The sequence below is a fragment of the Muscardinus avellanarius genome, assembly GCF_963383645.1.
Source record: "Muscardinus avellanarius genome assembly, chromosome: 15".
Classification (NCBI taxonomy): Eukaryota; Metazoa; Chordata; class Mammalia; order Rodentia; family Gliridae; genus Muscardinus; species Muscardinus avellanarius.
Window position 1 is genome coordinate 84,884,786 of NC_137801.1, and position 25,721 is coordinate 84,910,506.

A 25,721-nucleotide genomic window follows, 5' to 3' on the forward strand; every position below is an offset into this window, starting at 1 on the left:
TAGGGAGGGACACCCACCCATCCCACTGGCCGGTGAGCCTCGGCAGCCACGCAACCCCAAGGGTCACTGCCCACCCTGCTTTCAGACCCGCTCCTCACCTCCTCCTCCCCTGCTCAATCCCCCCTCACTCCCCAAGGTCTCCCAAGACCTTGGTCCAGCGATGTCTTCCCAGGAAGCATCCCCGCTGCTGCCAAACCACAAGAGCTTCGGCATCTCTGACAAGTCCCCGGGGAGCCCCAAGCAGATCCCGACCTGAACCATCTGCGGCCCCCTCCTCGGTCAGCTCTCAGTTGACCCAGGTTGTTGTCTGAGCTCCGCTCGCTGCGCTGGGACTCTGTGTCGATCTCTGCTTCTGACCAGGGATAGGAACGTGCACCCGTGTCCCCTGCTCTGAGCGGGGCTTGGCTAAAATCACGGGCCCGGCTTGATCCAGGACAACGGCACCGGCACCTGCCCTGGGCCTGTCCCCGGGACCTTGAGCTTGGCCCCGTTTGGTCCACCGGGACTCGGGCACTTCCTTACATCTCCACGTAACCCCTCCTCAGTCCCCTCTACCCCTACCACCTGTGCCCCTAACCCACACCACCTCCAACCTGTGATCTGGATAATTCTTCAGGAGAAGAAAAAAATCTGCTTAGACAAAGGCCAGCATCCCCAAGGCGAGCGGTTCACGCGCACCAACCGGCTGCCTCTCCATCTGCGTGAGGGTGGGGAGCCCGGGCTAAGGGGTGCGCATGTTCTATCTGCACGACTCGCAAGGGATGGGCCTGTTGGGGCGGCAGAAACTCACCGGTAAATGGCCGAGGAGAGGCGTGATACTGTCCGAAACGTAGATAATGCTGCCATCGGTTGTCACGGCGATAATGAAGCCATCTAACGCCTGTGGAAAGGCAGCATGTGAGAGCTCCTTCACGATACCTTCCCCGAGCAGCGTGTCGCGGAAGCAAAGGACCCATTATTTTGTGACATCAGTTTATCTCAGAGTATTTCCACAAAACGACCCTCGTGGCTCTGTTTCTACCTGACATGCGGGTTTCATACACAGGATTTTTTTTTTTTTTTTTTTTTTTTAGCCCAGGAAACATGCTTGCCAAAGCCCTACAGGCCCAGGGGGAAAGTTGACCGATTGGTATTTTAAAATAAAATTTGGTCATGGAAATTGCTTAAGGGGGTTTAATGACAGGCAGGCAATGGGACCGAGTCAGAAATATCATCGCTACCATTAAAAGACATCGGCGATACATTATAGTCTCCAGCCTCTTCTTCCTGATAGCACTTTGAGTTCAGCAGTAAATATTCACTACGTATGAGATATAAGACCAAAAAGATGCCTTACAAGTAGAAAATTTTCCTGTTGGCCAAGGTAGACCTCTTCTTGCATTCAGGAGACATAGGTACGGAAGGAACCATTTTTTTTTGTTGTTATTTTTTAAGGTCTTAGGGGTTGAGCCCAGTGGCATTTTACCTCTGAGCCGCACCCTCAGCTCTTTTTAATTTGTGTTTTGAAACAGGGTCCTGCTGCGTCAGCCTCCCAAGTATCAGGATTATAGGCGTGCGCCGCGACGCCCAGCTTGAAGGAACCATTTGTGAAAAACATTCACATTATTGCACAGGTTGGGTGGGTGGGGGAGTTGTAACTTACCTGGATGGATAAGCATTTCTGAATGTCTGAAAAAAAAATGCATGTGTGTAAAAGTATCTACCTGGTGCCTGCTATCTGCGAGGTCCGCTGTTTGGGGTGCTTACGATAGGAAAGGTTTAATGTGGGTGATGTTGTCTCACAAAGCAGGCACTTTTGCTGTCTTAATGCGTTTTTGTTGCTGTTGTTGTTCTTGTTGTTGCTGTTGTACTAGTGATCGAATCCAGGGGCATTCTATTTCTGAACTAAAACCCCAACCCAACTTTATTTTTTTAATTTTATTTATTTATTTATTTATTTGCGGTACTGGGGATTGAATCCAAAGTCATTCTCTACCTCCAAGATACACCCTTAGTCTGATTTTATTTCTTATTTGGAAACAGCGTCTTGCTAGGTTGGTAAGAGTCTCACTAAGTAGCTGTGGCTGTCCTTGAACCTGCGAGCCTCCTGTCTCAGCCTCCCAAGTAATAGAATTACAGGTGTGCACCACCATGCCCGGCTCTTTCTTTTTTATTTGGAAACAGTGTCTTGCCATGTTGGGAGCTTCAGTAAGTTGCTGAGGCTGGCCTTGAACCTGCGATGCTCCTGTCTTAGTGTTTTGAGTACTGGGATTGCAAGCATGTGCCACCATGACCACCTTTGCAGATGTTTATAATACTTTTATATGGCATGTCTCAAATGTCTCTTTTACCCCCTTTGGTACTGGGGCTTGAACCCAGGGTCATTCTACTTCCAACCTACACCCCTATCCCTTCTTATTCTTCTCTAATTTTGAAACAGGGTCTCGCTAAGTTGCTAAGGCTGTCCTCGAACCTATGATTTCTCTGTCTCAGGCTCCTGAGTACTGGGACTGTAGGTTGTGACCCCGTGCCCAGCTCAAAACTGATTTCTACGTTTGGACTACATAATCCGGTGGAGAACAGGGTCACAGTGACCGACTGGCTGAGAGAGGAGAGTATCCTCGTATCTGAGGTGAGCGAGATTAACAAAGCCCACCTCGTGGGAAAGCAAATCTTTTCAGGAATAACACGCACGGTCAGTGGACTTTCACCGAGAACCCGTCAGTCTGGATGTATCTTTGAAATCTGTCTTCCCCAAGTCTGGGAATCTTTCTGCCTTTGGGAGAAAAATTGAAATACGTGCTCGGAAGGCTCTGGAAGTGTTTTGTATGCCTTCAACCGGATCCTTACAGTGTTGCCAAGAATATGCTTGGCTAAAAGGACATTACATTTTTTTTTTTTTAGGTGCTAGGATTAAACACCAGGACATTCTACCTCTGAGCTGAATACCAGGCTTTTAATTTTTTTTTATGTCAAAGCAGGGTCTCACTAAGTTGCTGAGGCTAGTCTCGAACCTGCAGCCCTCCTATCTCAGCCTCCTTAAGTAATGGGACTACAGTCATGCAGCACCCTGCCCAGCTGGCATTAATCCCGTGAAGTAAGGAGAGTGTGCCCAACTGCTAGGCAGCTGGAACCGGAAGCAGGCCACTGCTTGCGCCTGAAGGGCCCCTTTGGGCGCCAAAATAGAAGGGGGCCCCATCCCTTAGGATTACATCACGGTTCCCTGCTGGGAGACATCTGTCAACGGCTAGAGGGCTTGGGGGTTGTCGTTGCCGGAGGGGGTGATACTAGCACCTAGTGGGGAGAGGCCAGAGATGCTACAAAACACCCCATAATGCAAAGGGCAGCCCCAAAGAGACATCAGCGGCAGGACGCTGAGAAACTGGATGAGATTTATGGGTTGTGGTGGACCAAGGAGTCTATCCGGTGGCTTTTCTTTCTTTCCCCCCATTAATCTTCTAACTTATTTTTCTTTGCTTTTTAAATGAAAATTCTACGCATAAGAACACAAGGATTGTGCATATTTAGGGGTGCCGTGTGATGTTTCAACACACTAACTAGATGGTATGTATTGTATAATCTTTAAGTCAAGGCTGCAGATATCTATGCCCTTGAACATTCATCTTTTCTTTATGGTGAAAATATTAAAAACCTTTTCTTCTCACTTTTTTTCTTTTTGCGGTACTAGAGATTAAGCCCAGGGGCATTCTACCTCTAAGCAACACCCCCAGCCCTACTTTATTTTTATTTTGAAAGAGGGTCTCGCTAGATTGATGGGTATCACTACTTGCTGAGGCTGTCCTCGAACCTGGAATCCTCCTGTCTCAGCCTCCCAAGTACTGAGATTACAAATGTATACCACCACACCCAGCTCTTCTTACTTAAAAAAAAAGTGCACAGTTCACTGTGGTTACCTATGGTCCCTGTTGTGAAATAGGATGGAACTTCTTGGTCTTCCCTAACTGTATCTTGGTACGCCCTGACCGACCTTTCTCCATCTCTCCCTCCCCCGGCCTCTGCAGATCCCCGGTCCACTCTGGCCCTGTGGATGGCGCTGGCTGGACCTTTCTGGAAACAGCAGATGGGAAGGCCGGGGGATGTGGGCGCCGTGCACACGGTCTTTCTGCACGGCGAGCCCGTGTTCCTCTTGGATATGTCTAGCAAGGGGGCGTTAAAAGCTGAAGGTATCTGCAGACGGACGATGACATGCATCGGCTCCTTGGTATTTTCCAAATGTGCGAGGCCTGCCCAGTGCTTTCCTGGCGTCCGAAGTCCAGCAGCAGCGGCTGGGAGTGATTCAATGCCCAGGGACTGGCAAGGTGGGGGACCCCTATCTGGGTAAAGGTGACTTTCCCAAGGGCTTTATCAAAAGTACCAAAGGACCCGAGTTTTGGGCCTGATGCACACCAGATAAAGACTTCTCTTTCTGCCAATTCCTAAATCCAATGGAATACTCCTGGTAGTCTCTGGGACAGCTCTGGGCTAAGAGAAAAGACTGCTGTGGTTGTCTGGACTAACATGCGGAAATATCATCAATTCCCAAATTCCCAGTCAATAAGACCCACCCTTCCTTCCTTTCTCCTTCCTTCCTTCCTTCCTTCCTTCCTTCCTTCCTTCCTTCCTTCCTTCCTTCCTTCCTTCCTCTCTTCCTCCTCCTCCTTCTCCTTCTCCTCCTCCTTCTCTCTGTGTGCTCCCCCCACCTCACCCCCTCTTTCTTTATATTTTTGTGGTGCTAGGGATTGAACCCAGGAGCATTCTACCTCTGAGCTATCCCCCACCCCAGCCCTTTTTATTTCTTACTTGGTAACAGGGTCTCACTACGTTGCTGAGATCCTCACTGAGTTGCGGAGACCGGTCTTGGACCTGCAATCACCCTATCTCAGCCTCCCAAGTACAGAATTTGCGGGAACGGCAGGTTGGAATCGAAGCCCAACATGATCAGAGATAAAGCAGAAGTCCTGGCCGGTGGATTCCCAGGCCAGAGCTGCAGTTCACAAGGAAGGGCCCTGGTTTGCAGATGTGATTTCAGATGTTACCCAGGGCATCTTTCTTGCTAGACACTCCAGGGAGTTTGAAGTAGGAGCAGGTGCACAAGGCATATAAAATCTATGGCACAGATAGAAAATCTTCTAGAAATGTCCATCTTTTTACTCTTGGTCCTGCATCCCAGTCCCCCAATTTATCCATTTTTAACTTTAAACGAGCCTTGTTTCCTCAAATCCTTTTGATACTTTGAACCCCCCCCCAAAAAAAAGAAAGGTAAAAACAAAAACCCCAAATGGTTGCGCTACAGGCTTTTAAAAAGAGGCCAATGCCATAGGTGTTTTAACTACTCTTCCAAAAGAATTAAAAGATAAATGATGCAGGCAAAGTAGCATAATGATACAATAATTCTCCATTATGTTTCACAAGCTGCTTTAAATTTAACATACTTAAAATGCATTGCGTCTGCGGAAAGTTCTGTATTTTCTTTAAATATAGTTCCCATGCAGAGCTAAGTAGCTTCCATTTTATGCAAATGTTCATTAATGCCTTGCTATTTCATAATATTTGGACACTCTTGTTCTGGCATTTTCTTATTCTAGTACTTTCTGTTTTCTGCACAGTTAATCTATGTAAATTAAAGTTTATATCAGTTCTATATGGGCACACGGATGAACTACTGAAAGCTTTCCCCGCCAGGAAACACAGTCTGGGATGCAGCCAACGACGAACTTCTCTGGCTGAATTTGCTTGTCCGGATTCACCTGGGCCAGGTGGACATGCCCCTTCTGGGGGTTTCTTTGTCCTTGTGCCCAGGTGGTCCCAGGCTTCCCCCCAGGTTGGAAGGCAGGGCACCCTGCCAGGTGACTGGTAGAGATGGATGCTCACGTGTGCGAAGGACTTCCGCCCCTACGTGAATACACAATTCTGATGTTTTGCCAAACAGCCCTGCAGGTGCGTGGGCACTGGATCCAGAGGAAGGAACCCTGGCCTCTCAGCACAGCGAGGCTGGGGCAGATGGCACTGGGTCGCTGTGATGGACACCCAGAGAGCGATAAAGACTTCTCTTTCTGCCAATTCCTAAATCCAATGGAATACTCCTGGTAGTCTCTGGGACAGCTCTGGGCTAAGAGAAAAGACTGCTGTGGTTGTCTGGACTAACATGCAGAAATATCATCAATTCCCAAATTCCCAGTCAATAAGACCCACCCTTCCTTCCTTTCTCCTTCCTTTCCTCCTCCTCCTCCTCCTCCTCCTCCTCCTCCTCCTCCTCCTCCTCCTCCTCCTCCTCCTCCTCCTCCTCCTTGTCTTCTCCTCCTTCATATTACGTTGACGTAATATGGTTCCAGTTAAAAGCTTCACTTTCAAAGAAGACTTATTTTCTAATAGAGGCTCAACTAAGGGCATAAATATAACCAACTGCATTCTAAAGAGGAGCCCCTCTGAGCCAGTAATAAATGTGACATGTCCTGTCTCTCCCTCCATCCCTTCGCTACCTCCCTCCGTCCCCGCCCCTCCTGGCTCCTGCACCCGGGAGCCCTCTGGTTGGGAAACCCCGAGGGCTGGCCCCGCAGGCACTGCGGCCAGAGTCCACGGCCACATTCAGTGTGCGAATTCTCCATTATTTCACCCAATTTTGTAGCCAAAGCATAAGCCACAGCAGAGAGAGGATCAAGACAGTACCTATTTCAGGACCTCTTTCCAGGGTCAAGAACAGCCATTTCCTTTGGATAGACAGTCTTATCAGGAACAAGTAGCTACCATTTAATTTGTACCCAATTAAGCGAATCTGAAAGTACATTTCACCTCCAACATCAGCTGAGTGAATTCTTCATTACTGAGGAACGAAGGCTTCCAGTCTTGCTGAATGTTACAGATTTCCGTTTGTGCTGAGACTTCTGGAAAAGAAACACACACACACACACACACACACAAACACACACACAGACACACACACAAACACACACAAACACACACATACACACAAACACACACACAAACACACACACAAACACACACACAAACACACACACACAAACACACACACACACACAAAAACACACACACACACACACACAAATAAGCCTTTTATACTCAAGGGTGCCTAGAAACGAAACACATGTTACTTCTATGCAATGTTGTCTAAATCTCTATGTAATTTAATTAAAAAAGCGAATACAAGGAAATATGTTACCCTGGTTTTCAAGGGCTGGGAACTTTGGGTATAGTGAGCTGAAAACCACTTTTGATATTCTCATACCTCTTTAATGAGGCTTGGGGAGTACTCAAGGGATGGGTGCAGTGCCCACCACTTGCAGGGGCCCACACCCTTAAATTTCTTTCTTTTTTTTTTTGTGGTACTGGGGGTGGAACCCAGAGGCTTTCTACTTCCAGGCTATACTCCCAGACCTATTTTATATTTTATTTGGAAACAGGGTCTCACTAAGTTGCTGAGAGCCTAAGAAGCTGAGACTGGCTTTGAACCTGCGCGATCCTCCTGTCTCAGCCTCCCAAGCGCAGGGATTACAAGTGTGCGCCACCACGGCAGCTACATCCTTAAATTTCTATATGACAAAGCCTTATTGTTTGTGGTTAGAATTAGTTGCCACCTATCGAGGGCATAGGAACCATATCTTCTTAGGCGGTGTTTTCAAAGTCAAGGCAAAGCAAACGTTTCAGAACAATGGGGTTTTCAAAATCCCACTGGGTTAGGGTGAGCTCAGCAGTAGAGCAAGTACTTGGCCAATATGAGGTCCTGGGTTCAATGCTCAGCGCAGTGAACAGCAAGAAGGAAACCCACCCAATTCTGGAAGCATCTTAAGTGTGGAGCAGTTATTCCACTGTGTTATGTAGAACGTGACGGAGTTTTCAGCGTCTTCATTACCAAACTATAATGTGCTACACAAATGCATATTACTTAGTTGCTTTTAAGGGCCTAATTTACTCTTTTCAAAACCTTTCTTGGGTTAATCTATAGTTTATCTGACTCGTGTAGCCACCTTGTACCGAAAACATCCCCATTTGCCAATCTAATCATCACAGTGCCCTCCTGCACAGTCTCCTTAGTCTTCTTGAAAAAATGTGATTTGTTCTATTATCAAATGATCTGATAGGATTATTACAAATAGAGCAAATATGTTATTATATCTATTCGTTTTTTATTTTTTACTTTGAAACAGGGTCTCACTGAGTTGCAGAGGGCCTCATCAAGTAGCTGAGGCTGGCCGCGAACCGCGATCCACCCGTCTCAGCCTCCCAAGTACTGGGATTACAAGCGTGCGGGACTATGCCCGGCTATCCTCCATCTTAACTCAACACTATGCTTCACTTTCTGTGATAAGACGTCTCTTTAGAGGTTATTTTCTTGGTGTTAAAAAATATATAAAAACATAGGACTTGTACTTCAGAGAATGAAACTAACAGATAATCTACGCACTTTAAACTGGAAGAGATTTCCAGGATTTCTCCTTTGCCCTTTTTCTTTTCTTAAGGCCCTAGAGATTGAATCTTGTGGAGCCTTGCACACGCTAAGCACATGCTCTACCACTGGGCTACCTCCTGGCCTCTGCGTCTGGTATTTGGTAATCATTCTTACATGGAGATCGGGGAGGGAATTTTGCTTTCTGAATGAATGAACCTGGATGAACTCAGCAGCTACTCATGAACATGGAGCATGTCAAGGGCTGAGTTACAGGGGAGACTGTCAACCCCGCCCATTACCCAGTGTTCCCAGCAATGCCAAGCTCTCGTGGGACGATGTCTTGGAGATGTCTGCAACCACAAGTTGCTGCTGTTGTTATACAAAAGAAGATATTTTTGTCCCCTGCGATTTTAAAGGAGTCCCAAAGAGCTACCTCTAAGAGACTTTCATAATTGAACATGGGAAGAAACCTAGGAGAGGAAACCATGATACAATAAGGCAGGCAGCCAGCAGCGCCCACCAGGGCGGAGTCCAGAGAGCCAGTGCGCGGGGCTGCCTCACGGTGATGGGTGCCGTGATACAGGTGGCGAAATGCATTCTGGGAAGCAGGGACAGGATGCTACGTACAAATCTTGGCCAAGGTTTGTCCTGGGGTGTCAACTGAGGCCAGGCAGACACATTGAAACTCCCAGGTACTCACAAATAAAGACCAAGGGTGGCTACTGAGAAAGGAGATGGACCCCATAAATGCCTACATTCTCCCTAATACACACATACACTCTTCGGAAGATTTCCACTGACCAATGGGGTCAAACCGTGGCTTGTCTAGAAGAATGCCTCCGGCAGCCCAGATTTCATTTTGGCAGAGGCCCATTCAACTTTTTTTTTTTTTTTTATGGTACTAGGGATGGAACCCAGGGACATTCTACCTCCGAGCTACACCCCGAGTCCTATTTTTTAGTCTTTTATTTTTTCGAAACAGGGTCTCACTGAGTTGCGAAGGGCCTCGCTAGGTAGCTGAGGCTGTCCGCAAATACCTATCCTCTGGTCTCCACCTCCCAAATGCTGGGACCCATTCAACTTAATGGTGAAGGGAAATGAAAGACCCATCGCTCTGGCACAGGTGACTGTGAGATCATAGTGTATAGCTGGATACATTCTCATCAGCGCGATAACACTGAAAACGGTCAATTCATTCATTTTGTCTTTCAACAATTTGATCGTAGCCCTTGAAAGTTAAGGCTCAATTTATAACATCCTAAAAAATACATGCATTAGATAAGCTGTCTTAAAGCAAGTAAAAAAAAATGAATGTTATGTTGGGAAATAAAACTCAGGGCCGCAGCCATGTCTCTACTGGCATTTGGTATGACCAATATCCTAAGCTACGGAGTTGGATGTGGTGGGATGTGCCTGTAATCACGGTACTTAGGAGGCTAAGACAGGAGAATTGCAAGTTCAAGGCCATCCTTGGCAACAAAAGCAAGGCCCTCCGCAACTTTGAGAACCTGTTTCAAAATAAAAATAAAACAAAGTAGGGTAAAATAGCTCAGAAGTAGAACATCCCTGCGTTCAATCCCCAGTGACACACACACACACAGAAAAAATCATAAGCAATAGATGGTGGGGCAGAATTAATGGAGAGTAACGGTCGAAATGAAACAAAGTCAAGGAGAAAAATCACTTTGGAGCCCTTTTTACAGGAAAACATTTCAATTACCCTCCCCTGGTGTCGTTTTGCAGTTATGAGTCGCTCATTCCCAATAGCCGCTGTGCTGCCAAAGCGCAGAGCCACGCTACGTCTTTGGAAGAGACCCGGCTGCTAGGATGGTGAATATCACCCTCTCCAGGACATGTCTCCTCATCCTGCAGCCTTCTCCCCTGGACCCCCATCCACAGAGGCGGGCGTATGAGAAACACGTAAGAGGAAGGGACTGATGTTGGGACCAAATTTATATCTAGATACTCACACGGGAAGAGGGTAATGCGTAAGCCAGCCTGGCCAAGCAGAACGTGTGCTCGGATGGATGTATGACTTAGGGGTTTCTCTCTTGTGGGATATATTACTGACACCAAATCGCTACGCAAAGAAACATGGGCAGACTCTCATTTTAATTTGGTTTACTTCAAAGAGAATCCAAGTGTGCGTGCCATGATTAAGATGGATCTCCCAAGCTGAAAAAAGTGTGGAAAGCGAATTGGGCAAAGACTGAAATAAGAGCCGGGCGCGGTGGGCACGCTTGTCATCCCCGCGCTTGGGAGGCGGAGACAGGAGGATCGCGCAGGTTCGAAGCCAGCCGCGCTGGCTTAAGAGACCCTGTTTCCAAATAAAAATACAAAAAAATAGATCTAGGAGTGTAGCCTGGAGGTAGAAGGGTTTCCAGGAACCCCAGTACCACAAAAAAAAAAAAAAAAAAAAAAAAGAGTGAAATAATTTTAATGGCTACCTGGACTCAATCATCTTTATTTATTTATTTATTTACTTTGGAGTTTTTTTGTTTTTTGGAGGGTTTTTTTGGTGGTACTGGGGGGTTCCTGGAAGCCCTTCTACCTCCGGGCTATTCTCCCAGACCTATTTTTATACTTTTTTATTTGGAAACAGGGTCTCTTAAGCCAGCACGGCTGGCTTTGAACCTGCCTGATCCTCCCGTCTCCGCCTCCCAAGATCAGAGATTACAGCATGCGCCACCACGCCCCGCTTGGAGTTTCTTTTTAACTGGAAGGCAGAAAGCACATCTAAACCCTACACTTCTTAACCCTGGCTGCATATTACAACAACCTAGGGAACTTTATTCACTTATTTATTTATTTATTTATTTATTTATTTATTTATTGGTGGCACTGGGGGTGGAACCCAGGGGCTTTTCTACCTCCGGGCTATACTCCCAGACCTATATTATACTTTATTTGGAAACAGGGTCTCACTAAGTTGCTGAGAGCCTCACTAAGTAGCTGAGGCTGGCTTCGAACCTGCGCGATCCTCCTGTCTCAGCCTCACAAATACTGGGATTACAAAGCGTGCGCCACCACGCCCAGCTGGAAATTAATTAATTAATTAATTAATTTATGGCACTGGGGATTGAACCCCAAGGCATTCTCTCTGAGCTACACTCTCAGCCTTATTTCTTATTTGGAAACAGTCCCACTAGGTTGCTCAGAGTCTCACTAACATACTCAGGCTGGCTTTGAACCTGTGATCCTCCTGTCTCAGCCTTTCAAATAAGCAATGCTTGCCCATCTCTGGTCAATACCATGTCTGGCTTAAATACATGTCTGGCTTCGAGGTACCAACTTGATATCAACCAGTTTTGTAAAACTTCTGAGAATGTGGCTCTCCTCTCTGAAGCTGGTAGGAGCTGGCTTGAGCACAGTGCCAGAGAGTCTAATGTATTGATCTGTGGAGGTTACCAGGTTATATGCATTATTTGAATCTCCTTAGGTGATTTTTTTTTTTTTTTTTTTGCGGGTCTGGGAATGGAACCCAGGGGCATTCGACCTCCGAGCTACACCCTCTGCCCAATTTTTTATTCTTTATTTTAAAACAGGGTCTCACTGAGTTGCAGAGGGCCTCACTAAGTAGCTGAGGCTGTCCGCGAACTGCGATCCTCCGGTCTCAGCCTCCTAAATGCTGGGATCACAAGCGTGCGCCACCACGCCCGGCTTTCTTGGGTGATTCTAATGGACGACTAGGATAAGCACCCCTGGTCTAAAGTGGACAAACCAATGAAAAACTACATTGCAGCAAGGATTTAAATATTTCTAAAAGCCCCATACACTGCCTCTTGCCGAGAAGCAGGAGAGGGCGGGGTTCAAAACAGGGCTCTGCAGACAGGCTGCTGGGATTTTTAGAGTCCACATCTGTCTGCCTTGGGCAAGTGACTTAAGGCTGGCTACCTCAGTTGCTTCCTCTGTGCAATGGGACTAATTCAAACTGGCGTTGAAAAGAAGAGAGAGGTCCCCGCACACAGAGCCCCCCGGCACAAAGCAGGACTCACAGGGAGCCCTGAATAAATGCCGAGGTCGTCAGCCCACCCTGGTGCACACGCCCCTGGAGCTCGTGTGTGTCTGGATGGTATAGAGAGCGACTGCACTTGTCTTTGGCTTTAAAAGAAATCTTGGCTCGGCAGCTATATTTCTGCTCAGATCTTCCACGCGTCTAATCTGCTGTGGATTTTTTTCTGCTTTGATCTATAAATCACAGAGACCAGGGAGATCCCGTAGTGATCCTGGCCGCGCTGAAGAGGGGTGTGGCGAGCACGACCTGCCCTCTCTGGGCCCAGATTTGGTAAATCTGTAATTCCGCAGCAGACAGGACCCGGCGTACATGTTACGCTGGTGAACTTGATCCCAGCTGTCCTATTTAACAGCTGTCCTGCTTCTCAGCGGCACTGACCTAGTTTGAGCAATTCGCACAGAATATCTTGGCGATCTAACCAACCTGCTATTTCTCTTGGCTAAACCATTATTTAGGAAATATCACCATTCTGATTAAATTATTGAATACAGCTGGAACACTCTTCCAACCCTGCTTGCTTGGTCTTCCCTGTCTTTTAACAAAAGCAATTAATGTTCTTTGCGCTCCCCCTGGGCAGCTTCAGGAGAGCAAAGGGGGGGATACATCACCGCCGTCACACTTTTAATAGGTATATATAATTATGGAGGAAATCATAAAAGAATAGCAAGTATAATGAAACTTTCTGATGTCCCAGCAGTACCCTCTTCCATGAAATCATCTTGTCTACGAACATTGAGCTGGGAAGAGCAGCGTCGCCCTGAACACAGAGGAACTATAATTACTTCCTTAGTGATTCTGACGCTTCTGACTTTATTATGTTTGGTGTCATGGTTAAGGCAAAAAGAATTCCGCTCCCCCGGCTCGTTACTAGCTCCCGAGCCCTCTCATCCATTCCCCGACGCTCTGTGGTACCATCCAAGGTAAGAGGCAGGATGTGCGTGGCCAGTACTGAAGGCAAAAGGGTTGAAAGAGCGCGGGAGGCAGAGAGGATGATCGGAGAGACACAAGTTCAAGGCCAGCCTCAAGTTGTAACTTCATGGGAAAAGAGTGGAGCCAGAGCACCAGGAGAGCACAGACGGATCACACGTACGCTGTGTGCTGACGCCGTGACTCCATCTGAACAGGACCCCAAGGGGCAAAACCAACCTGTCAACAGAAGGCAAATACGGGGAAAGCCTATGGAGAAGGGGAAAGGGCTGTTTGCTTCTCTTTTTTAAGTGTTTTAAGTTTGGGTATTGGGGATTTTTTTATTTTTATTTTTATTTTTGGCAGTACTAGGGATGGAAGCCAGGGGCATTCTACCTCCAAGTCACAACCCCCCAGTCCTATTTTTTAGTATTTTTATTTTTTGAAACAGGGTCTCACTGAGTTGCGAAGGGCCTTGCTAAGGAGCTGAGGCTGTCTGAGAACCACGATCCTCCTGTCTCCGCCTCCCGAATGCTGGGATTACAAGAATCCACCACCATGCCCGGCTCAGATATATTTTTTTAATGGAGGAGGAACCTGGGGTCATTCAACCTCTGAGTTATACCCCTTGCCCTAGTTTTTATTCTTTAATTTGAAACAGGGTCTCACTAAGTTGCAGAGGGCCTCACTAAGCAGCTGAGGCTGTCCGAGAACCGAAATCCTCTGGTCTCAGCCTCCCAAATGCTGGGATTACAAGCGTGCGTCACCATGCCTGGCTCTCGGGTTTTTTTTTTTTTTTTTTTTTTTTGGTGGTACTGGGGTTCCTGGAAGCCCTTCTACCTCCGGCCTACACTCTCTGACCTATTTTTACATTTTTATTTGGAAACAGGGTCTCCTAAGCCAGCGCGCGCGGCTGGCTTCGAACCTGCGCGATCCTCCTGTCTCCGCCTCCCAAGCGCGGGGATTACAAGCGTGCGCCACCACGCCCGGCTGGCTCTCGGGTTTTTTAAAAATGATTTTATTGGTGCATTTTAGTCTCACATCATGATGTAAGCCATGTTGATAATGACATACAGGCACACAGTACTTGGTGCCCCCCAATTTCCGCCTCCCCATTTCCCTCCCAAATCCCAAGGTACTGGAGATTAAGCCCAGGGGCATCCTACCTTTCTGCCTTTGAGCTATACCTCCAGCCCTTTCTACTTTTTATCTTGAAGCAAGGTCTCACTAAGTTGTTAAGAGTCTCTCAAAGTTTTTGAGGCTGGTCTTGAACCTGGGATCCTCCTGTTTCAGTCTCCTGAGTATTGAGATTACAGCCACCATGCACCATCATGTTGGGCTGGACATTTCTATTTCTTGAACTGGGTTTTGATGCCTGCCTGCCTGCCTGCTCCTAGGGTGTGTGTGTGTGTGTGTGTGTGTGTGTGTGTGTGTGAGAGAGAGAGAGAGAGAGAGAGAGAGAGAGAGAGAGAGAGAGAGAGATATTGAGAGAATATGAATTGAACTCAAGGGCATGCTACCCCTGAGTTACACTCCTAGCCCAATTTTTTAATTTTGAAACAGGCTCTCGCTAAGTTGTAGAAGATAGCCTTGAACCTCCAATCCTCCTGTCGCAACCTCCCAAGTACCAGGATGACAGGCGTGTACCACCGCCCGGCTTGCTCCAGAATTCCTGATGAAGCCGGCTCCTGTGGCTGGGAGGCTCCTCTGGTTGGCAGAGCCGTCTGGGAGGTGGACACCCTCTCCCCGGCTCGCTGGCCCTGGGATCACTGTGAAGGGCAGAGTGCCTTTGAAAGGGAAGCCCCTGCAGTACTGGACATGTCTGAGGGGGCGGCAGCTCTCCAGGAAGACCCGCCTGCCCAGGCGCCCGCCCCCAGAGGGCAGGGAGGAGGACCAGGGAGGGAGGCGCCCCCTTTACCATTGTGCTTCTGCAGGAACCCGATGACCTTCTCTAGCACGGTGGTTTTGTCCATTTTTCTCGTGTTTCCAGGGAGCATGGAGCTGAGCTCTTTGATGAGAACATTGAACTGGTCCCGACGCTTCTTCTCAGACTTGTTCCGGGAAGCTCTGGAAACACAAGAGCGCACGGGTTACTGGGACATTCCACCTCGCCAGGGCTGTGCTAGGGAACGGGGCACTTCCATTGGAGTGCGCTCATGGGGTCAAACCTCCTTCCGGAAGGTCCCACGAGCTGCCTTTCAGGGCTGAGTAGTGGGGAGAGAAGAGATGTTTTGCTAGACTCTTGGCTACAGAGAGACAGTAATAATAATAAGTTCTGACTCACATAGACAGCCTTACCCAGATGAGTTGCACTGCCACAGAACTCACTCTGGCCTCACAGGGTCTAAGCCTCCAGGGCAAAGGGCCTGCTGTTTACCTGGGCGGCTGCAGCCAGAGGGACTCACCCCACAAGCCCTCCCCCAGACCCCAAACCAGAGCATCCAGGGCCTGGTGCTAAGTCAAGAAGGGTGGCCAGGTGTCCCAGCTGTCTCGTCCAGAGCACAAATCCTGCTCCTGCCTGAAGGATCACCATCGTGTGGGGCAGTCAGGGTTTGCCCTGCCCAGCGTGTGAGCTGTGTAGACCCAGGGTTGACACACAACAGGCCCAGCGTGTGGCTCTCAAATTGTGGAGAACAGCCGGGCGTGGTAGCACAAGCTTGTAATCCCAACATTCAGGAGGCTGAAACAGGAGGATCGCGGTTCACGGAAAACCTCAGCTACTTAGTGAGGCCCTCTGCAACTCAGCGAGACCCTGTTTCAAAATAAAGAATAAAAAAATTGGACTGGGGTGTAGCTCCGAGGTAGAATGCCCCCTGATTTCCATTCTCAGTAACTCCAAAAACAAAACAAAACACAAACAAAAAACAAAAAACTGTGGAGAACAGCAGAACGCTTTTTAAAATGACAAGGAGGAATCTCAGATACTGAGTCGGAGAAGCTGGTCTGAAAAAGCCACATACACTCTGGTTCCCACTCTATGACACTCTGTAACGAGCCAAGCTGTGGCGACCATAAAACGAGCAGCGGCTGCCGTGGGTTGTAGGGCAGGACGAGCAGGCAGAGCCCAGAGGAGCTTTAGGGCCGCAAAAGTACTCTGTGCAGCACTGCAGTGACGTGTCCTCAAGCAGTTGTGCAAACCCAGGAGCGACCCCCGATGCCAACCGCGGGCTCGGGGGATGAGGCGCTAGCGCGCTGCACCGCTCTGGTGCGGGTGGTAGGCGGAGGCTGGTGCCTGTGGGAACGCTCTGTACCTTCCACTAATTTTCCTCTGCTCCTCAAACTGCTCTGAAAGATGAGGTCTATTTAAAAAAAAAAAAAAGATGACATTTTACACTGGTGCAGCTACGGAAGAGATAAAACTGAAGCTGCTTGCTTCGAGGGTGGGGGGCCACCATCTTCGGAGCCACGACTGAGGCTCTGCAGGAATGACAGCAGGGAATCGGAGGCCAGGGGGCTCCGACAGACAAGGGGGTGCAATGGGGACAAGCCCCTCCCCAAGGGAGCCCAGGAAGCAGTGCTGCCCCAGGGCCTCACCCATAATGCCTCCCCAAAGCCTCTTCGTCCACAATCAGCCTGTTCCCAGGTGATCCCGGACTGGGAGAGCTTCCCCACCCCCTCAAAGAACACCCAAGACAGACTTGTCCTCAGTCAGCTCGCTGAGAAAAGACAGGGGCCTGCCGGGCGTGGTGGCGCACGCTTGCAATCCCCGCACTTGGGAGGCGGAGACAGGAGGATCGCGCAGGTTTGAAGCCAGCTGTGCTGGCTTACGAGACCCTGTTTCAAAATTATAAAAAAAAATAGGTCTGGGAGTGTAGCCTGGAGGTAGAAGGGCTTCCAGGAACCCCAGTACCACCAAAAAAGAAAAAAGAAAAGAAAAGAAAAAAAAAAAGAAAAGACAGGGGCCGTATACTCTGGCTGCTGGCTCAGGCATCCCTGGGTCTGAGGTCAAGTTCATGGGGGCTAATTACTAATCAGGAGGCTCCTGGCCAATATGTGGTCAGGTCTGAAGATGCTAGTGGACTGCAATTCCCCTCCTGGCAGGTACCAGTATCTACAGGCATCAGTATCAATACAGGACCCCACTTCCCCAAACAGTTCCAAACACGAGGACACCCCCCAAATAGCCTTTCCCCGCAATGGCCGGATCCGCCCTGATTTTTCTGCCTATAGAGGATAACCTGAATTTAATTCAACACACATGTTCCCACCCATCTTACACCTATTCTCTCTCCGTCTGAGCTGCTTCCTGGTCCTAACTGGGCAATTCTTCAAAGCCCACTTCATGTACATGGTCACTCGTCTTTTCTAAGACTCTCTCTCTTCCCCCTCGTTTGCACCAGTTCTTGGAGTTTGGACCAACGATTCCTGCAGAGGCCTCATTCCTGGCTGCGCCACAGTCTGGTTGTGACAGGAAGATGCCGAGGTGCCTCTTCCGCTAGTTCAGGGTAAAAGGCTCAGTGTTCAAACGCAGGAGCGAGAAGAAAGGGACCCTTTAGTTTGCCGAGCGACTGTCTATGCATTATAAATAATTTTTTGGCCTAGATTTTTAAAGAGTGACATGCAACCTCCTTAGCCAAAAAAAGCTCTGCTCTTGTCCTAGTTTGCCCATTATAAATTATTTGTGAGCCGATAACACCCGGCTCGTTATGGCTCCGTTCTCCCCTTCAATGGGTGCGATGGCGGTGAACGTGGCCTGGCAGAGACCGCGATGAAGGCTCCTATCATTAGTGACAGAAACACCAGTTTGTTCCCTCCAGCCTCCGCCCGGGCCGCGCTGCGGTGCCCACTGGAAATCGGTCAATGTCAGCTGGATCCGCAGCTCAGAGGAGAGGCAAGAGCAAGCCAAGAGCCTGGGATGACCTTGTTTCCGATAATGAGGTACGCGCCTGCCAAAGCCTGGGACGACAGGTTGAAAGACGCGCGATCGGCCTCTGGGATTTTTTTTTTTAAGGCATTATTTGTGTTCCACAAAATCCATCTATTTTAAGTGTACGGTTTGATGAATTCGGGTAATTGTATAACTGCTGCCAAGCCAAGGCAGACAATCGCTGCGTCCTAAAGGGGTTTCTTCCCACATCTTGTGGTTGGGTCCCCCCAGCCGCGGCCTCTCAGCTTTGCCTGTGCTGCATGTCACGTGGGTGCGGTCATATGGTATCTAGTCTTTGATCTTCATTTAGCATCAAGTTTCTGAGTCGTTAATACTTGTGTCCCGTGCCCTTTTCCACTCACTAGCATCCCACTGTGTGAATGGGCTGCAACATTTGGGCTGTTTCCACTTTGGGGGTATTAAGAATAAGATCATTCTAAAACAAAATTGCGTACACATCTCTGTGCAGAAATAGGCAATCGCTTCTCCTGGGTAAACACAGAGGCGCAAAACGGCTGAGTCATACGATTAGGGCTTTCTTTCATATAAGACGCTGCCATACTGTTAGACTAAGTCGGCTGTACATTTCCAGAATCAATAAATGAAAGCTCCGGTTGCTACAGTCTTTGCCAACACCTGGGATTGTCTTTTTTTCTTTTTAAACTTCAGCCACCGAAGTGTCATCTTACTGTGCTTTCAATTTGTCTTTTTATTTTATTTTTTTATTCTTTTGAGGTACCAGGGATGGAACCCAGGGGCTTTCTACCTCCAAACTACACCCCCAGCCCTATTTTTCATTCTTTCTTTCTTTATTTTGTTTTGTTTTGTTTTTTGGTGGTACTGGGGTTCCTGGAAGCCCTTCTACCTCCGGGCTACACTCCCAGACCTATTTTTACATTTTTATTTGGAAACAGGGTCTCCTAAGCCAGAGCGCTTGGCTGGCTTCAAACCTGCGCGATCCTCCTGTCTCTGCCTCCCAAGTGCGGGGATTACAAGCGTGCGCCACCACGCCCGGCTCATTCTTTATTTTGAAACAGGGTCTCACAGAGTTGCAGAGGGCCTCACTAAGTAGCTGAGGCTGTCTGCGAACCACGATCCTCCTGTCTCAGCCTCTCGAGTGCTGGGATTACAAGTGTGCGCCGCCACGCCCGGCTGGTGCTGGTACATTCTATGATGCAGGCACAGTGCCCAACCCACCTAACAGCCCGTTTCTCAGAACCTATCACCACTGCTGAGCAAGGCACGATGTATTCATTTCTTTCATCTTTATAATAGCCCCATAAGGTAGGGACTATTCTCATTCCTATTTTCCTGGTGAAGAAGTCAAAGCGCCAGGAGGCTATAACTTTCCAGCATCACACGATTAGGAAACACCGATACAGGCCGGCTCCAGAGCCCCTGGCAAAACCTGTTTCTTTCTACAGCTCCCCCAACGCACGAGGCCAGATCCATTCAGGAGCTGCGTACCCAGCGGTCCTGGAGCTCAGAGTGACTCATTCTGGCTGCTTGAGTTTAGAGCACAGAAAAATGAAACAACACCCTGCGAAAAAAAGGGTGCTGAAGGCCGGGCGTGGTGGCGCACGCTTGTAATCCCCGCGCTTGGGAGGCGGAGACAGGAGGATCGCGCAGGTTCGAAGCCAGCCGCGCACGCTGGCTTAGGAGACCCTGTTTCCAAATAAAAATGTAAAAATAGGTCTGGAAGTGTAGCCTGGAGGTAGAAGGGCTTCCAGAAGCCCCAGTACCACCACCAAAAAAAAAAAAAAAAGAAAAGAAAAGAAAAAGAAAAAGAAAAAAGGGTGCTGAGCGTCAACAGGGTAGTGGTGCGTAAGCGGCCCGCGGGGAAGGATCCCACGGTAAACCCAGGGATAGTGTGACCTGTGGGCCTTGTTGTGGGCCACTGTGTCCGTCAGAACTGCTGCTCAGTGAATATTTCTGATTTTTCTTCCAGCCGGGGTAGGATTGTATTTCCCTGCAGAGGTCTGACTCGTAGCCAAGGAATGCGGACGTAGCTCCGGGTGTCAGTGCCCAGGTAGAGGCAAGGAGAGCTGGCATGAAATCTGCCACGTTTATTTCCCGCCTTGGTGGCCAGAGAGGCGAAGCTTCTCCCCAGCTGGCATCCTTGGGCGGGGACACTGAAGACAAGGCCCCAGCAAGCCCTCGGTGAGCGCGCGGGCCTGCGGAGATCCAGCATTCTTTGTTGCCATAGCACAACCTGTCTTATCTAGATGGACACAGTGGGGATCGAGGCTAAAAGTCACCCGCAGGGAGAACTCCAGGAGCCTCTACTAGCCGGGTGTAGTGGCGCACACTTGTAATCCCAGGACTTGAGAAGCTGAGACAGAAGGATTGCAGGTTCGAGGCCAGCCTCAGCCACTTAATGAGACCCTGAGCAACTTAGAGAGACCCTGTTTCAAAATAAAAAGTAAAAAGGGCTGGGAGTGTAGCTCAGAGGTAGAACACCTGTAGGTTCAATTTCTAGTTACACACACATACACACACACACGTACAATAAAGACAGACCTCCCCCCCCAGGAAAGTGGATGTCGGCCCAACTTCCAGGCAATACAGGGGCTTTTGAAAAATTATTATTATTGCTGTCATTATTTTTTTTGTGGTACTTGGGATTGAACCCACGGACATTCTACCTGTGAGCTGCACCGCCAGTCCTATTTTATTTTTTATTTTGAAACTATTTTGAGTCTCACTAAGTAGCTGAGGGTCGCTGAGACCTCAAATCTTGGGTCCTTCTGTCTTAGCCTCCCAAGTACTGGGAGTACAGGCATGCACCACTGAACCTGGTTGGTCTTTTCTTTTTAAAGTATTAGCCTCAGCCGGGCGTGGTGGCGCACACTTGTCATCCCCGCGCTTGGGAGGCGGAGACAGGAGGATCGCGCTGGTTTGAAGCCAGTCTCGCTGGCTTAAGAGACCCTGTTTCCAAATAAAAAAAAATATAAAATAGGTCTGGGAGTGAAGCCCGGAGATATGAGTGTTTCCAGGAACCCCAGTGCCACCAAAAAAAAAAAAAAGTATTAGCCTCAGGCATTTTATTACAGCAACTCGAAATGTTCTAAGATACCCTCCCCTACAGGCCTTTTTAATATTTCTGACATGTGAGTTCACCAGAACTTAGCAATTAGGAGCAGAAAAAGAACATCCCTCGTCCTTCGGTCCTTTGGTTAGCACGTTCTGGGCACAAGATATAGAGGAGGCGGAAACAAATAGGGGCTGGCACCTAACTGAAAGGAACTCAGTGTCTAGAGGGAGAGACGGGATGTAGCATCTGTAGCCATCACCCAAGTGCCACGTGATTCAGGCTGGGTGAAAAATTCACACAAATGGCTACGGGGCTTCAAGAGGAGAGAGGTGAGTCATGGGAGGTGGACGAGAGTCCTCACAGGGCTGGGCTGGAAGGGGACGTGAGAAGGTGGTGGCGAGGACAGCCCAAGGACGGTCACATTTGATAGGTGCTGGAAACGTGAGAGAAAGTAAAGTCAAAGGCGGTGTGCCAGGAAAGCAAGGTGGACCACGGAGCCTGCGTCAGTCAGCTTTCCATCGCTATAACAAAATGCCCGAGGCAACCAGCTTGCAGAGATAAAAGGTCTGTCCTGGCTCACAGTGGTGGAGGTCCCAGGTCAGGATGAGTGCTTTGGGTCTGTGGGAGCAGGACATCACGGCAGGAACACGAGGTGGAGTAGAATCGCTCAACTCATGGCCAGAAAGCAGAAGAGAGGGAAAGGGACTGGGGTCCCTTCAGTCACCGAAGCATCTTTGGGTTGTTTGCTGTCTAGGTAGTTTGGACTAACAGAACAGAATAATAATAAACGAGGGGGGCGGGGTTTTGAGTGATCACATTTTCAGTTTTCTCCAGTAAACAATCCAGGGGTAGAAGGGTTGGGTCATATGGAAAGTGCCTGTTTAACTAAGTAACTTTCTTTCTTTCTTCCTTCCTTCCTCCCTTCCTTCCTTCCTTCCTTCCTTTCTCTTTTCTTTTCTTTTCTTTTCTTTTTGGTAGTACTGGGATTCTACCTCCGAGCTACACTCCCAGCCCTATTTTTTTTAATCTTTATTTTGAAACATGGTCTCACTGAGTTGCAAAGGGCCTAAGTAGCTGAGGCCATCCGCGAAGCCCCATCCTTCCGTCTCAACCACCCAAGCGCTGGGATTACAAGCGTGCACCACCACGCCTGGCTCTGTTTAACTGTCTAAGAAACTGCCACTTCCCAGAGTGGCCATGCCATCTGACCCTTCCACTAGTGAGGTACGAGGGACCCAGTTATTGTCCATCCTCAAGGGGACTTAGCATTGTCCGTTCTTTCCATTTTAGCTGATCTAAGAAATGTGCAGCGACACCGTACCGTGGTTTTAATTCACACTTCTGTAATGGCTAATGGCTCTGCACTTTTTTTTTATTGCATTTGGCCACCTGTGCTTTCTCTCTGGGGAAGCAGCCACTCCTATATTTTGCCCATTTTAAAATCGTTGCTTTTTTCCTTACTGCTGAGTGGTGAGAGTTCACCTATTCCAGATACAAGTCCTTTCTCAGGTACGTGACTTGTCAGCATTTTCTCCCAGAATGCAACTCCCCTCTTCGTCCTCCTGGTAACGTCCTCCACCGAGTCAGTTTTAGATCCTGACCAGGTCCAGGTGAAGTTCTTCCTCTCCTAATGGATTGTGCTTTTAGTGTTAGATCTAGGAAATCTATGCCTAATGGGAAGATTTTTCTCTCGTGCTTTCTGCTAAAAGTTTTGTATATGCCGTATTTAGATTTATGGTCCATTTTGAGCTATGTCTTGATTTTTCTTTCATGAGCCAATGTTCAGTGTTGTCAAATGCGCCGTCTATACTAATTGGCAGGGTCATGCGGTTCTTCAACTGCCCGCCAGCACTGTGGATTTTACTGACTGCTTTTCAAATACTGAGCAGCCCTCAAATTCTTGGGATAATTTTCACTTGATCGTGGATGCGATTTACTGATGTTTGGCTGAGTAATTCTGCACCTACACTGAGAAAGCATATTGTCTGGTAGACTTCTTTTCTCCTACTGTCTTGGGGTGATGCTGGTCTCGCAGGATAAATTGGAAAGGGGGTCCTCCTCTTCCACCTTCTGGACGAGACTGCGTAGAACAGGGGATAGTTCTTTTAACATCTGGCAGAATCCACCACTGAAACCATCGGGGGCTGGAGTTTTCTCGTTCAGACTTTTAACTACAAATTAAATGTACCAGAGGACTCTTTAAGTCATTTCTTTTTATCTTGTTGAAGTTGGTAGTTTGTGGTTTTTAAGTTTGGGGTTCATCTCATATAAGTTGCTGGATCTATGAGGAGGCAACTGGTCATAGTATTTCCTGTGATGTTGTGCAGTTGGGGTCTATTTCCTGGCCTTTGGCAATTTCTCTTTCTGTTGTTTTTCTTTCTCTAAATGGCTTGTCAATCTTATTGACTTTTTTTGTTCAAAGACTCACTTGTTTGTTTCATTGATTTTTCTCTACTGTTTTTCTGTTTTAAATCTTATTCTTGAAGCAATTAAGGTGACCAATCAGAGGGTATGGAATAGGGGAGGATGGAGCCTCTTTAAAAAGCAGGAGGAACATAAACATATGTATCAAAGTTAATCACCAAACAAGCATGGGATGGAGGGAGGGGGAGGGAATGGGATGGGGGCTGGATGAGGGCTGATTGGATGATGTGTGCTTGTGTATCCTCTCAAGTCTTGTATTCCAATGTGATGTATGATTACAACGCACCACAAAATAACAATGGAAATCAGATATCAGAGCATAAATCAAGAATAAGATTTATTTTTTTAATTTATTTTTATTGGTGCATTGTAATCCCATTTAGACAATTTTTACATTTCAAGTAGAATGTAGAATTTTTACTTTAAATATTTCCCTTTACCTCTCCCTCTTTTACGCTATATGTGCCATATATATATATATATATATATACACATGTTTATTATACCCTAATACACACACGTTTATTATACCCTAATAGATTATGCTGTTTTTAAATGTTAAGCCATTTATTTTATTTTGCCAGATATTTATTATTTCTGCTATTCTTCCTTTTTCATCTTCCAAGTTTCCATCTGGTATAATTTCCTTTCTATTGGGAAATTTCTTCAGCAACTTGTCTAGAGCAGGTCTCTGGACAAGAAGTTCTCCTCTCTTTGAACAAATATCTGCATTTTAACCTTCATTCCTGAAGTATATTTTCACAAGATATAGAATGCTGGGTTAACAGCTCTTTTCTTTTGACCCTCAAAATACTGTGCTGCTCTTAGAAGGCTCCTATGATTTCTGATGAGAAAGCCACAGTACTATTTAGATCTGTCCCATGCGGCCAGCTTGGACCCTGGGTAGAGGTCTACCCTGAAGTCCAGACCTAAAGGCCTACGATGTGTAGCTCAAGGTCAGATTCACACATTCTCAGCTTGCAGAGGGGGTGAGCCTGGGAACTCTCGGGCAATTTTATACAGTCACTTCCCTGGGCTCCAATTTCTATGAGATCTTCCTGGTACTTCCGGTTCCCAGAGCTCTCTTTCCATTCTTCTGGCCAAAACACTGCTTCTTTATTTATTCTTCTCTGCTTCATACTTCCAACATTTATACCTTCATGTGGGTCCAAGCAGTAGAAATATAAAAAGAAAAAATAGAGGAAGAAAATCAACATGGTTTCCTTCCTTAGGCTCCTCTGATTTGAGGGTCAGGCCCCTCTTTCTCCACCTGGGTCTTCATTTCTGTTGCGGCCACCAGAGGATTACTTAGAGGGTGCAAAGAAAAGGAGAAAAGAACAGCAAAACAACGAAGAGGGCCGATTTCACTCCACTCGACCTGAGAATTAGGAGACCTTGTTCTGGGCTCTGCAAGCCAGACCTTCGGGGCCCCTCCTGGTCTTGCCTGTCCATGCAGGCACCCGCTTTTGCGTCTGGGGCTGCACTGACCGTATACTAGGGGATTCTGAAGGGGAAATACTGGCAAACTCGCTGCTGGTTCACTGGGGCCTCAGGTTTCAGTGCTTCCCCCAGTCTGCCCTGTAATTTACTTTTCAGAGCCTTCCAGCTGTTCCTTGCATTCTACCCCAGTGCTAACTCTAATTTAGAGTGAGTAGCTTGTGCTGTCTTACCCGAATTCAGAGCCTCCACATACTGTTTTCTATGTTTCTTAGGGGGGGCTGTAAAAGGCCCACAGGAATCAGAGGGTGGGGTGCATATTCAGCAAGCCTGGTGGCAGGGGCTGGGTGAGTAAAGAAAGGCCTTCTGTCGGAAAGTGCACTGGGGAAGCTGGTCACTAGTCACGGGGGACACCTGGGAAATATTTCTAGGTGGCTCTTGCAGACACAGAGGATGACCAATGACCCGGGAGTCCTTTCTTCTCTTGGCGTTACCTTTTCATTCTGGTGCAAGCTAACTTCTAAAAAAATGTACAAGGAGAAACTGTGATAAGCCTTCTATACAGTTTCTGTTTGCTCTGTTTCTAAAAATCAGAGTTGGGAGGCCTTGACCTGCACCCTACCAGGTACATGCCATCGGTCTAATCAACTAAGGT

The 25,721-nt window shown here is 47.9% G+C and overlaps 1 protein-coding gene across 1 annotated transcript in view; it reads right to left on the reverse strand.

The window, feature by feature from the left end:
- NPAS2 (neuronal PAS domain protein 2) overlaps positions 1-25,721 on the reverse strand; it is a gene marked incomplete at its 3' end in the record, with an annotated part of 84,050 nt that overhangs the window by 49,347 nt on the left and 8,982 nt on the right. The window contains exons 2-4 of the mRNA XM_080711846.1: positions 15,223-15,371; positions 6,769-6,860; positions 791-880 (exon numbers count right to left, since the gene is read on the reverse strand). Of these exons, the coding sequence (XP_080567972.1) occupies positions 791-880; positions 6,769-6,860; positions 15,223-15,371 (331 nt within the window). The remainder of the gene's footprint in view (positions 1-790; positions 881-6,768; positions 6,861-15,222; positions 15,372-25,721) is intronic.